Source organism: Phragmites australis, chromosome 5 (assembly GCF_958298935.1).
Source record: "Phragmites australis chromosome 5, lpPhrAust1.1, whole genome shotgun sequence".
Lineage (NCBI taxonomy): Eukaryota > Viridiplantae > Streptophyta > Magnoliopsida > Poales > Poaceae > Phragmites > Phragmites australis.
Genome location: NC_084925.1, coordinates 973973 through 987629, shown reverse-complemented (window position 1 = coordinate 987629; position 13657 = coordinate 973973). Strand labels below are relative to the sequence as shown.

At 42.7% G+C, this 13657-nt stretch overlaps 1 protein-coding gene across 1 annotated transcript; it reads left to right on the top strand.

The window, feature by feature from the left end:
* The first annotated feature begins 3094 nt into the window (after positions 1-3094).
* LOC133918238 (pentatricopeptide repeat-containing protein At2g17670-like) lies at positions 3095-5553 on the top strand. The gene is made up of 2 exons (XM_062361996.1): positions 3095-4350; positions 4878-5553. Exon 1 carries the CDS (start codon positions 3173-3175, stop codon positions 4310-4312), a length of 1140 nt encoding a protein of 379 aa, XP_062217980.1. The 5' UTR covers positions 3095-3172; the 3' UTR covers positions 4313-4350; positions 4878-5553.
* The last annotated feature ends 8104 nt before the right edge of the window (positions 5554-13657 follow it).

The following is a 13657-nucleotide window of genomic DNA, read 5'->3' as shown; positions in this document are numbered from 1 at the left end:
GTAATAGTGTTATAGAATGTTATAATAGTATTATATGGGTGGGTGTCGGTGACACAAGAACTGGGAGTCCCTGAGTCCCGAGGCCAGAATAGCAGAGTGCCACGTGGTGTCCTCTCTCGGGGGTTATCTCCCCGAGTTCCGAGAAGACTAAGTTCCGGGAGGGGGTGCTCGGGGCCATAAACAGTGCCCCCCGAGTACCCGAGCCTCCCGATGACCCGAGAAGACGAAGTACCGTGAAGAGGGTGCTCGGGGCCATACATAGTGGTCCCCAAGCACCCAAGTCCCCCGATGACAAGAAAAGCCAAGTTTTGGGAGAGAGTGCTCGGGGCTGTGAACAGTGGCCCCTGAGCACTCGGTTCCCCGAGGATCCGAACAGCCAGTTTCGGGAGAGAGTGCTCGGGGCTGTGAACAGTGGTCCCCGAGCACTCGGTTCCCCGAGGACCCGAACAGTCAGTTCCGGGAGAAAGTGCTCTGGGCCGTGAATAGTGATCCCCGAGCACTCGGTTCCCCGAGGACTAGGAGAGGGTATATCCGAGAGAGAGTACTCGGAGCTGCGAACAGTAGCCCCCGAGCACTCACAGTTCCCCGATGGCTTGTGAAGTCCTTCGCCGGTGATCCCCACAGAGGTCCAGCGGTGAAGTGTCAATTGGTGAGAGGCCCGATGCGGCATTTAAGAGGGCGCGTTACCTGTCACTTCCAACTGCTCTCCCCACACCTGTTGTCAGTCCCTGCCACGGCCTGGCAGGAAGGCGTGGGGATATTTAATGCACGAGTCTCATCGCGTGTCATCCGGCGCGCCTCGGGATAACTTCGCGGAGCTCGAGGCACACCGCCTGCTGCCCTGCTGTGTCAAGCTTGCTCTGACCGGGCAGGCACACCGGACTGCTCGGTGGCTGGCCGGTGGGCCCTCCCCGCAGCGCCCGTTGAAAAGCGGTATGATGACAAACAAGACCGGACGGGGGCGTGTTTTCAACCCTCCCCGTCACCTCGCGCAGCAGCCCATGGTGGTTGCTTTACATTTATAGTGCCTTAGAACTCGCTCCATCCTTTCTGGGCACGCTACAGCCCCGGTGGGTATATAAGCGGGGCGAGCTCCCTGAAGAAAGGGAGGAGAGATCAAGACAACAGAGGACGAACCAGAAGACAAGTCTCGAAGAACAAGAAGCACGAAGCTCTAGACTTAGACAAATATTCTTGTAACCCAGCAGATACTCAGAGAGACATTCTCAGAGTATTTATAGCATACGCACAGGAGTATGGTGTTACGCTCAGGGCGGCCCGAACCTGTCTAAAAATCCCCTGAGCATTTACTCCTTCCTGCATCCGATCAATCCACCTCCACCTGCATTTCATTTACTCCCATTTATTTCACCTACGAAGCGGATTCAGAATCATCCCCCGGCCGAATCTCAAAGGGGTCCCTCCGGATTCCCGCTTGAGGAGTTCACCCTCCAACAAACGTATAATCTAATATTAACTACTCGCTCTTTATTAAGTTGTATTGTGATGTTAAACGTTGGAAAGACATGTGTTCTGATCTTAGACATAAAATACATGTTAGGACTATCAGGATGATATTTTGATTAGTCATGAGAGTTGTGATTAAGAAAATGATTGACTTAATTATTAATTGAAATACTGTTTGGATGGTTACTCATAATTTGCTAAGTTTATTTGGAGAGCAATGCAGATTGCTTTTGGTTTTGGTCCTCCGAAAAGCATTTTACATGTTTTTCGTGATCAGTTATGTAGTATGGATCCTAAGTTGAAATCCCTAATTTTTTTTTGGGACAAACGCTTTATGTTGGGTCATTTGGCTAACTAAGAATGCAACTATTTTTGACAAATCAAAACCAAACACTTATATGCATTGATCTTCAAGAGAACACATTGGATTCAACACTGGTTCCTACTGCAAAAGGAGGAGACAAGAAATCGAATAAAGTGGGTGTGTCCTGTCCTGTAAACTACAATAATGAAGATATTCGTCAAACATGAGTGGATGTTTACTAGGAGGTCTGGTCCTGGAAGTTGGATTTCCATCATGTTTATGATTGATTTTATAATAGCTTTTGCTATTTGTTGGATTTTTATTTGCAGCCCATGGCTGAGACGATGTGATAATAAATAATCGTGTGTATATCTTATGCAGAGACCGGAATAATAAAACATTCCCTTATCTAAGAAAACACTTGTTTGGCTCATAATCATAGTTGTGACAAGATTTCTCTTTTATTGTCTAGATCCCATATGTTATAGACAAAAAAATAGTATGGTAAGATTGTCTTAGACTAGTTAAAGTATGGCGTCAAAATTAATTGTCAAAAATCTTAGACAAGTTTGACAAAAATCTATGGCAAATATTAGCATCCTTAGACAAAACCTAGAGAAAGGTTAGGTTCACGACGGGAGCGGGAGCGGGACTGATATCGGCTGTTGAATTCTTATCCAAAGGTTTAGAATATGTGATTTGGGAATTTGTAAAATTTAAATGGTGTTAGAACTGGACACACCCTTTTTAATGAAAAAGAAATAGACAGCTAGGTTCATTTCGTTGGATAATGGATCAGATAATGGACAGCTACCATTACAGATTTTATTTTTTTCAAATTTAGCAATTTTGGGTGTCCATTTGGAAAAAAAAAATAGTAACTATACATGTTTGTCGTTGGTTGGAAGGGCGACAGCTAAAATTTGTCTTTTTTATTTCTTATTGTACAATTAACTTTTTGAGCTGAAATTTTTATGAGAGCTACATGGTAGTATCATCTACATCATAATTTATTTTCATAACTCTTTGTGATTATTGACATAGTGTTTTTAATTTTGAGAATAAGAAAATACTGTATTTTATTTTTATTTTAACATATCGTCTATTAGAAGGGTGACACCCTTCCAACGGATGATAGACGACTATTCGTGCTATTTTTTCAAAAGGGCGTCTAAAATTGTTAAATTTAAAATATAAAAATTCTACAATTACATGTAAATGAAAAACTCGGCCCAATGGACCTTAAGATAAGGAAGCCCAACGATGTCATATTGGGCTGAAACCGGCCCATCTCGCCATCCCCATTCGTCTCTCGGTCCCTCCCTTCCATTCCCTTCCCTTCCACTTCCACGCCGCCGCGCGCATCTCTCTGCCTCCCTCACCGCCGCCGCCGCGGAAAGGATGGGGAAGGTGCCGCACACCCTGCGGGGCACCAAGCTACCCCTCGCCTTCCTCCCCAAGCCCAAATCCCACAACACTTCTCCCTCCACGCCGCCGCCTCCTCCGCCCGTGCCTCGTCCCACCAACCCTACTGTATCCCGCAACCCCCGGGAAAACCGCAAAACCCCGAGAGCCCTGACCTCCACCACCGACGCCGCCCCCGTGGTCGGCGAGGCCGCGTTGTGTCGGAGGCCCATCAGAACCCCCGCCGACCTCGCCGCCGCCATCCGGTCTGCGGCGGACGCGGACATCGACGCCGCGGCCTCCCTGGCCCTCACCGCCGCCCCCACCATCCCGCTCCCGACCCACTCCCTCGCACTCCTCCTCCGCCGCCTCGCCACCCACCGCTCCGTCGCCGCCGCGCGGGGCCTCCTCACCAAACTCCACCCCTCCTCCACCACCCCGCCCCCGCGCGGAGCTCTCCTCGCCCTCGCCGACGCCGTCTGCCGCCGCGGGGACCCGCGCGAGATCTCCCAGCTGCTCCCGGTCCTCGCCGACCACGGCGTCCGCGCCGACGCCCACGTCTACAACTCCCTCATGAAGGCGCACGTCGCCGCCTCCGATCCCGCGGGCGTCCTCGCGGTGCTCCGCTGGATGAAGGACGACGGCGTCGACCCCGACCTCGTCACCTACAACACCCTCATCTTCGGGCTCGCGCGCGCGGGGATGGTCGCCAAAGCGAGGACCTTCCTCGACGCCATGGCCACCGAGGGCCTCTTCCCGGACGTCATCACCTACACCTCGCTCATGAACGGGATGTGCGTCAAGGGCGACGCACTTGGGGCTCTCAAGTTGCTCGAGGAGATGGAGGCCAAGGGGTGTGAGCCGAATGAGCGGACGTACAACACGCTGCTCATGGGGCTGTGCAAGAACAAGAAGCTGGACAAGGCCGTCGAGGTGTACAAGTCCATGGTAGGGGCTGGTATGAAGCTTGATGCACCAGCGTATGCGACCTTTGTCAGGGCATTGTGTCGTGCGGGGAGCATTGTGGATGCTTATGAGGTGTTTGATTATGCCATTGAGACCAAGAGTTTCACAGTGGTGACGGCCTATAGTGAGCTTGAGAACTCACTCAAGTGGCTGCGCAAGATGAAATCATGAGCCAACTCGTGACGAAGGGCGAAGGCTCGATGCTTCTGGTACTCGCTTCAGCCTTCATTTACTCAAACATTGTCGAAGCTTAATTTGTTGTAATACAGTGGATATCTGCAAAATGCATTAGAAACAGGAGCTGCTTGCTGATCTGTACTACTCTTTGCTAGCGTGATTTAGTGCCTGGATGTAAACAAACATAAGTTCTGTTCTTCCTCTGAGGAATGATTGTTTTTCAATTATCACCATGAGAAATACAAGCTAAGGAATCACTGAAAATATGTTATTGGATCTGGAAATTGGCTTGAATCGAATTGCAGTAGCTAATAAAGTAAATGGAGCATATTATTTGTCATGTACTGATAAAAAGTACTATGATGAGACTTTAGCTGTTGTCAAGTGTCCCAATACCATATCTAATGGTATGTCCGTAGGTACAACCATGCAACATTACAAATTGGTGGCAACTGTCGGTTTGGTCTGCATGAACTGTTATCTCCCCCTGCTAACAATTTTAGCTTATGTTAGTTATTTTTGCCATGACCTTATTAGTTCCATCATCTTCCCTATTCAGAAATAAGCTTTCTGTTAGCTTGGGGCACTTGTGTTGCTCGAGGAGATGGAAGCCAAGGGGTGTGAGCCGAATGAGCAGATGTACAACACGGTGCTCATGGGGCTGTGCAAGAACAAGAAGCTGGACATGGCCGTCGAGGTGTACAAGTCCATGGTAGGGGCTGGGATGGAACTTGATGCACCGGCGGATGTGACCTTCATCAGGGCATTGTATCGATGGGAGAGCGTTGCAGATGCTTATGAGGTGTTTGATTATGTGATTTGAGACAGTTTTACAGGGGTGAGGTGACTGCGTATAGTGAGCTTGAGAACTCAAGTGGTTGCGCAGGATGAAATCATGACTCCTGAGGAAGGCTTGTTGCTGCTAGTACCTGCTTCGGCCTTCATTCCCTGAAACATTGTCGAAGCTTAATTTGCTGTGATACATTGAGTTTCTGCAATTGCAATTGAATTAATGCTATGTTTGTGGCGAGTAGTGATGTTGTTTCTTTCATCCAAAAACTTGTAGTACAGCTTGAGTAGTTGAGAAAATAGCAGGGGCTGTTTGCGATCTTTATCAAGCTTTGCTAGCATGATGTATTACCTTGTATACAAATATAAATCATGGGCTTCCTCCAAGGAATGATTGTTTTTCAATAATGATAATGGAAAGTACAAGCTAAAGATTGCTGAAGATCTATTATTGGAACTTATGAACATTGTTTAAAAACTCGACTAGTCAGGGATTAACTAAATTAATCGGTGGACTATTAATCGGTTAGTATAAAATATTTATATAAACATGTGTAAAGTGCTAAAAACTAACTAGGACAACACGGTGTTACTTGATAGCTTGATATTGTAGTTTTGATGATTAATGTTACTTGATAGCTTGATATTGTAGTTTTGATGATTAATGGAAGATGATAAATCTGCAAAATAAATAACAACCTATGAGTATATACTTCAAATATAAATTATAAATTTCAAAAAAATGGTAGCAATCATTCTCACCAATCAAACACATTAATTTGTGATGAACACACATCAAAACATCTGATTGTAACTTTATAGGTATAAAGGATGTATAAATAAAGTAAATAAAAGCTGCTGAAAAATACAAAAGAAAAAGAAAAAACAGAAAAGGGGAAGGGATCTGTTGGGTTGGGCAATAGATCCCTTCCCTACTGCAGCCCAAAAGCCCATTAGAGTTCAATTACTTACACATCGCTCCCTTCCTGACTGCCAAGTCCCAAGTCTGCTCCTATGTCGTCACTCGCCTGCGCCTGCTCCCCCTATTGCCGCCCACCCGCGCCTGCTCTTCCTCACCGTCGCCTCCTTAGCTCCCCTACCGTCGCCTCCCCTAATATCGCCGTCTGCTCTCCCCTTGCCGCCACCCGTTGCCCTACACCTGCTCTCCCCTGCTGCCACCCGCTGCCCGCACGTGCTCTACCTCGCCGTTGCCTCCTCAGTTCCCCCTACCATCGCCAACTCCTTTCCCCTACCGCCTCTTCCTCCTCTCCTTCGACGCGGCTAAACGTGTTGGAATTGGAATATCCTTGGAAGAGGCCTATAAACTTGGTGGTGGTGAAATGAATACCTTTGTGATTGCAGAGAAGGCTCCAATGCCGAATTTTTGACCGTTGGAATGATGGTCACCATATCATACAATGACCAGAGTTTCTAGACAGACCCCTCTAACAACTAGTTTTTGAAGTTAGCCTTATAAATACTCCATAATGGCCATATGAAGAATGCTGGAGCTAGAGGAAGTGTTACTACAAATATTTGAGAGCTCTTGCCATTAAAATAAAGATATTGAAGATAAAATCAATTAGCACAAGATTAAATACTTGATTAGTACTAGTTTAGACCTAATGTGTATCTAGTTAGCTAATTAGCCTACAGTTAGATCAATGAGTGATCCACACTTGTTACTCTTAGTGTTTGCCTACATCTAGATGGTTTGGCGGTGATGAGTCTTGCGACACCCTCCAACTGAGTTTGTGGAGCAGCCGCAAGCGTTGTGAGCGGGAGGAGTAGCCCGTGCCGGAGCGACGAAGCATTAACTTAGTGAAGACGATGGTGAGCATCCGTGTGTATCTAGTAGGAGATCCACCAGTGTGAGAGATCTCTAATGGGTACAACCACAAAGTTATCCGACTGAGAAACTTGGCCACTGTGATGTGCTCTAACGTGGACTAATGGTGAGAGACAACCCACTGATACCAAAGGAAAAGTCGTTGTGTTGAGTTTACAATATCTATCTCATTTACATTCCGCACTTATTTATTGCAACGTTTACTTTTCGTATTTATCTTTTCTAGAATTGTCATGTGTAGTTTATTGGATTGGAATCAATGGTATAAAATTTTATTATGATAAGTAGTCATACTAGATGAACTTATAGCGTATTTAGATAGAAATTGATTTAGATTTATCTTGTTATTTTTGAGTGGATTAGTTTTAAAATTCCTAATTCATCCCCTCTTAAAGCATCACCGGTCCTTACAAAGCCCTCTTTCGCCACCATTCTCGTGATTAAGAATGGGAATAAGAAGTCATATGTGGTAATCATGGATGGAATCGGGAATAGGATTGTGGGTGGGTTAATCGAACAACATATGATGTATGTCTACTGTAACTTCAAACTTGCCGAGTTGTTTGCATGGTGTGTACCATTCCTTGCTGCCGTGCCCACATCACTTATCACTTATCAGGCATATGTTTTCCTTGTTTGAGATGGGTGGGTTGTTGGGCCGTTTTGTTTGAGTGAATTGGAGAATGTTTAGGTGTATAGGGAAATAATTTTAGATACGAACACATACTGCAGTTGCTTGAATTTTCCTGCCATCATCATCTTGCAAGCAAGTATTCAATGGTTTCCCTCCTCGGTAGATAAACAAGCATCTTGCAAGCATAGGCTTTGGAGTTCTGATTAATCTTCCAAAAGTTGTGGTGCAGCACAACATTGCTTTTGCAACAATTGGGTCTCATACTATCGATGGAAGGGTCCATGCAGCAGGAATATATTGCCCTTTAATTGGTCCCTGGAGGAATCAGATTCCTTGTCTGAATAAGGATCATCTACAATGTCAACTTATCTTATTTTCCTTTGGTCCCAATTTGTAGGGTCAAGTTGCTTCTATAGGCTATGGATATAGTGATGTCTGGTCTGGAAGCAAGGAAAGACGAGCAGGCTTTACCATCTGTTCTAACAAGTCTCATACTACTCCATGGTCGGTAAACGGAATAACGACAACTGCTCTGGTTGCCAAACCGGGAACTGAAAATGAAAGCCATGAAAAAAGTTTGGTCTCTTGTTTTCTTCTAGCCAAATCGTACTCACAATAAGCCAACTTCTGATGAGTGAAATTCAGAATTCATTGGTCCCGTATTGTTTGTACCAGTTAGCTTTAGATTCAGAGTTTCCTAGAGCAAGCAACGCTCAATTGTAAGGCCATCTCCAACAACACCGGCAAAACGAGTCTGTATCACTGTTGAGCACGTTTTACTGCACGGATGCAGCCATATCCCGCTCCAACAGAATCAGCAAACATCGGCACAGTGATGCGGATGGATACCGACGGCAGCAAATTTGCGGATGGATACGGGAGCCTCCATCACTGTTTATAGCGTATGCACGTGGGTCTGAGAGGAGGAGGAGAGTAATGAAATGAAGAAAATAGGGTAGCTGTTGGAGATTAAAAAAATAAAGGATAATGTAATAGTGTTAGGAAATGCTGTAATTGTGTTATAGGGAATAAAATTTTAGAGTATGTATTGAAGATGATCTAATATATAGAGTCCACCCTTGCTATAGTGCCCAACAAATATGAAGTTTGAGCTTCAAGCTTATCCAACCTAAACCGCTATTCTTGTTATACTCCTAGGACAATCTCTTTACGATAACAATCAATTTATTCATGGCGATGATGATTTAATTACTAATAATTAAAGATTTACTGGAAATATGGTATATCTTGAAAATATATCACTGTCATACACGTGCCTTTCATCCAATATTGTAGATTTTATAACCGATATGAGCTAAATAAGGTATGTGCTAATATTCCAGACAGTTCATTGTGTTATATATGAATGAGTCATCCATATATTCAGAAGGAATACAATTTGAAAATGTTACACCTAAAGACTTTAAGTATGACATGCCTCCTAACCTGACTATATAAGGAGGGGATAGGTACGTCCAAGGGAAGAGGAGAGAAAGGGAAGCAAGGTTAGAAGTCAAAAGTCGCACAAGCAATATGAAGCAAATCTAGTTGGATATAAGTGAAAATAATCTATTGAGATCCATAACAGATTCGAGCCACGATTAGATTCATCCGATAGTAGCTTTAGAATTTAGAATATGAGAGAACTCAATAAGATCCTTAAGATTAGATTTACATACAATCATTGTAATTATCTTCTTCTAAGATTAATTAAGGCAGAATATGACGTAGGACTATTATTCTAAGTGAGGCATGAACCTATATAAAATCTCGTGTCATCCTTTTCGCTACGCATATTTGATGAGCAGGTATAACTATTTAACTAAGTATTTACATGATTGATTTTACTGATTGTTGATCGCTGACGTTGTCCATAGGGATTTGACAAGACATGTTTTCATCAACTAAGCGTATAAAGTCTCTGGTAATGAGCTACACTGATGACGGGTTCAATGACAACTTCTTACTTGACATCTAGTGAAGCCCGGCAAGTTGCCTAAAGGATCATTTTCTACCCATCGACTAGATGATTGACTCAACTTTTAGATGTGAGTTACTTAGTGTCCTATATGTGAGCGCCTAGCTCGTGACACCAGCTTACTCACTCACAATACGTAAGAAACAACATAGGAGATAGTGGCAAGTTCAAAGAAGTGACGAATCATCGCTAATGATATGTTATTAGTGACGGGAGAGAAAATCATCCATCACTAAAGACCGTTGTGACGGGTCATATAAAAGTTCATCACTAATAACTCTAATAACAGAGTCATTAGTGACGGGTGATAGCTATCGCCCGATGATAACGAGGCGCCACCGAGCAACACCAGGCGGATGAGGAGGCGTCCATTGCTTCCTCCATCAGCGCCAAGATCCTCCGCGAGACGCGCAAGCAGCAGCAGGAGGAGATGCTCGTCGACTCCAGCGACGAGGGACCCTCAGCCGCTGCGTCGATGAATGGAAATGGACAAAAAAAATTATTTGGTTATACAATTCCTGATGTTTGTGTTTGCTTGCACATATGGACGGCCTCGTGTGAAGTTGGACAACAGCATTGTTGAGCTTTATAAAGAGTATGCGACTGCCTCCTATCTTGTTTCCTGTAAAAGAAGTTTTGCATTTCTCTACACAGTACTGAATTTTTCATATGTAGGGTTAGGAAGTTCTTAAGCCGATACACAAGTGGCAAAATTCCAAAAGCTTTCAAGCACATACAATCATTGGAGTGCTGGGCAGATGTGCTGCAGCTAACTGAGCCAGAGAATTGCTGCCACTCTGTCGGGTAATTATTCTTTTCAGAGATAAGAGTTCAGTAGAACACAGGGGCACATGGCATATCCATTTCCTTTGTAATGCTCTCTGAACTAATATCTCGATTTTTTTTGGATGGTTAGTGATTGCATCTCTTATACAGTTACATAATGTTGTTAAAATCCTGGCAAACTGCATTTCCCGATGATTGGTGATTGAAAGGAGTTATATAGTTCAACATATAATTTTGAGAAATTGAATGGAAGCTTATTCTCCTTCAATGAATTATTATGTCTACCAGGCAGCTTTTTTGTTTCCCCCTTGGTCACATTTTAGTCTTGCTGCACAATGATATCTACTGTTAAAAAAAATCCTGATGAGACGGAGCGGACACGTGTAACCGATGCTACGGCCTACACGCTGCGGCATGAACTCAAGTTTTGGTGATATGACCTTTGAAGCATCGAGTTCGTTGCTCCCCACTGTGGGTGGCCTAAGGGATTGATCCTCTTGGCCATTCCCGTGGAGGCTGACGAGGATGAACGCCTCCGAGTTGTGATAAGCAGGCTACATGGTAAACACTGCACAGGGATCCCGAGTTAGCTGTTCCTTGTCAGTTAGACTAATTTGCCCGAGTAAAGACAGGAATTAAGATAGTATTTGGTTCATGGACTGTTAATGTAAACGCAAAGGGAATTGGATCACAGGGGAATCGACGATGGAATATGGACGATTACTTTGTTTGTTTGGTTTATGGAACAGTTAACGGAAACGCAGAGGGTATCGTGTGGTGGGAGGAAGAGAGGGAAGCCGTGATGCTGTTTAAGAGAACAGGCGCTCTGCGAAGTAATGATATTGAATCCCACCCAAAATTGGCCGTAGTCAGCTTTCTACTGGACCATTATCCGATTCCCTGGTTTCTGATTACATAGTAACTGAACCAAACATCAACTAACGGTTTGCGTTAACAGTGTAATCCGAATACGTTACAAAATGTCAAACCAAACACCACCTAATAACCTGGATGGTGGCCTCAGCCTAATTTTGCAGTCTCTTCAATTTGGCTGTCTGCAGGGAAGGGATTGCTGCTGGTGGTGGTGGTGGTGGGACCTAGCAGCACTTGCTTATATACACACTCTCATATGTGGTATGTTGATTACAGGAAGATGGAGGCGTAAACTGAGCAGAAGGAACGATGGGGACGTCAGATCGAGATCAGATCAATGCCGGTGTGATGGGGTAACAACTGGCCTTTTCTTCACACCAAAGATGACCGATGTGATGCCTCATCATCTTATGGTTAGGCACCAACTAACAATAATCATCGAGGAAAAATCAATTATGTTTCTGGCGACTCCTGTGGCCGATATCTTATCCGTCCATCTTGCATTGAGATTAGTACTAGGTGGGTCTTGCGTTTGTATTTCGATTGTATTGTATTTTTTCTTTAATTGTGGCATAGCAGATACAATGGGACATAAAGTGGGTGAGCAGGTGAAGGAGCAGGTGGAGATACCAGCAGAGCAGAAATATGCATTTTTTAATTTTGAATCATAACCACGTCCTAACATAGGGAATGAAGAGATGGAAGATGTGGACCTGTTGCTTCTACGTGTTCAAACCGGATCAGGTTACTAGACAGTCCACTTTTGAATTTTGAACCACAACCATGACATGTCACTTATGTCTTTATTGACCTTTTTGCTCCCCTAGTACCATCCAACCTATGATATAATGTCATGTGTAATGTACTTTTCTCATGCAGAATAGATAATCTTTTGAATTTTCAACCTTTTGCTGTTGAAGAGAGCTATTTTTAGGTACAGAGAATCATGCCATTGAACATATTCAAGCTTGTATAGTAAAAATGTCTAGGTACAAAATAGTGGCGTTGAACATGTCAAAACTTGTATTGTGAAAATGTTCAGGTACAGAATCATGACATTGAACATGTCCAAGCTTGTATAGTTTGATAAGTGTACACTTCTTTATAGTATATAATTAGAATAATTCTATCTTTATTTATTCATTTCAAAGTCTTTATAGTTGTTCTCTATATTTATTTTCTTACATTTAATACTTTGAACATGTATGTATGCACATGTAATTCTTTATATTTATTCTCTATAAGTACATGTGGGTATTTTTCTATATGTACACATATGTAATTTTTGAAATACATGTGTTTAGTACATTCAGATATTTGGTTATACAAATCCTATATAAACTATACATTGTAATTACTTATAGTTATTCTCTATAAATACATGCGAGTATTTTTTTTTATGTACACACATGTAATTGTCAAGATACATGTGTTTAGTATATTCAGATATTTGGTTATATGAATCCTATATATACTATACATTGTAATACTTGAATGCTCAAAAGTGGAACAAACACAATCTGTACCACTAGAAAACTAAAAGCCTCGTTATTTTCATTAACACATAACTTATTATTAATCCTTTTTTGTCACATGAGTTTTTAAATTTAAGTCGTTCTGGTACATGATGCATGAAGACTTGATTTCACACGTACATGGTATACGATGCATGAAGACTTTAAATACATAATACTAATATGTTTTACGTTATTTAAATTTGAAGAAATGAGATATATAACACCTATTGATATTTAAAGAAATGGCTCATGCACACCTATATACCAGTTCCACCTAGATGCACTTCTATCTATACTTATAAAACAACAAAAACTTATTAAATCAATGAATATCAGGGGCTTGTACCAAGGTACACCTGACCCAAATCAAGCACTAACATTAAGAGAAGAAAATGAGACTTACATACATTTATCATAACCATAACAAATAAGACCGTACATGTAACGAAGTTATTTGAACCTGAATGCTCAAAAGTGGAACAAACACAATTATACCACTAGAAAACTAAAAGCATCTATTTCCATTAACACATATCCCATTATTGATATTTTTTGTCACATGAGTTCTTAAATTTAAGTCATTCTGGTACATGATGCATGAACACTTGGTTTCACACGTACACGGCACATGGTGCATGAAGACTTCCAATACATAATATTAATGTCTTGCATTATTCAAATTTGAAGAAATGAGACATGTACCACCTATTAAAATTTAAAGAAATGGGTCTTATACCACCAGTGTATCAGTCTCACCTAGATGCCCATTTATCTTTACTTATAAAAATACAAAAACTTATTAAATCAGTGAATATCAAGGACTCGTACCAACTAGATACCATTAGGAACAAGATACACCTAATCCAAATTGAACACTAACATGAAGAGAAGAAAATAAGACGAATATGTATCG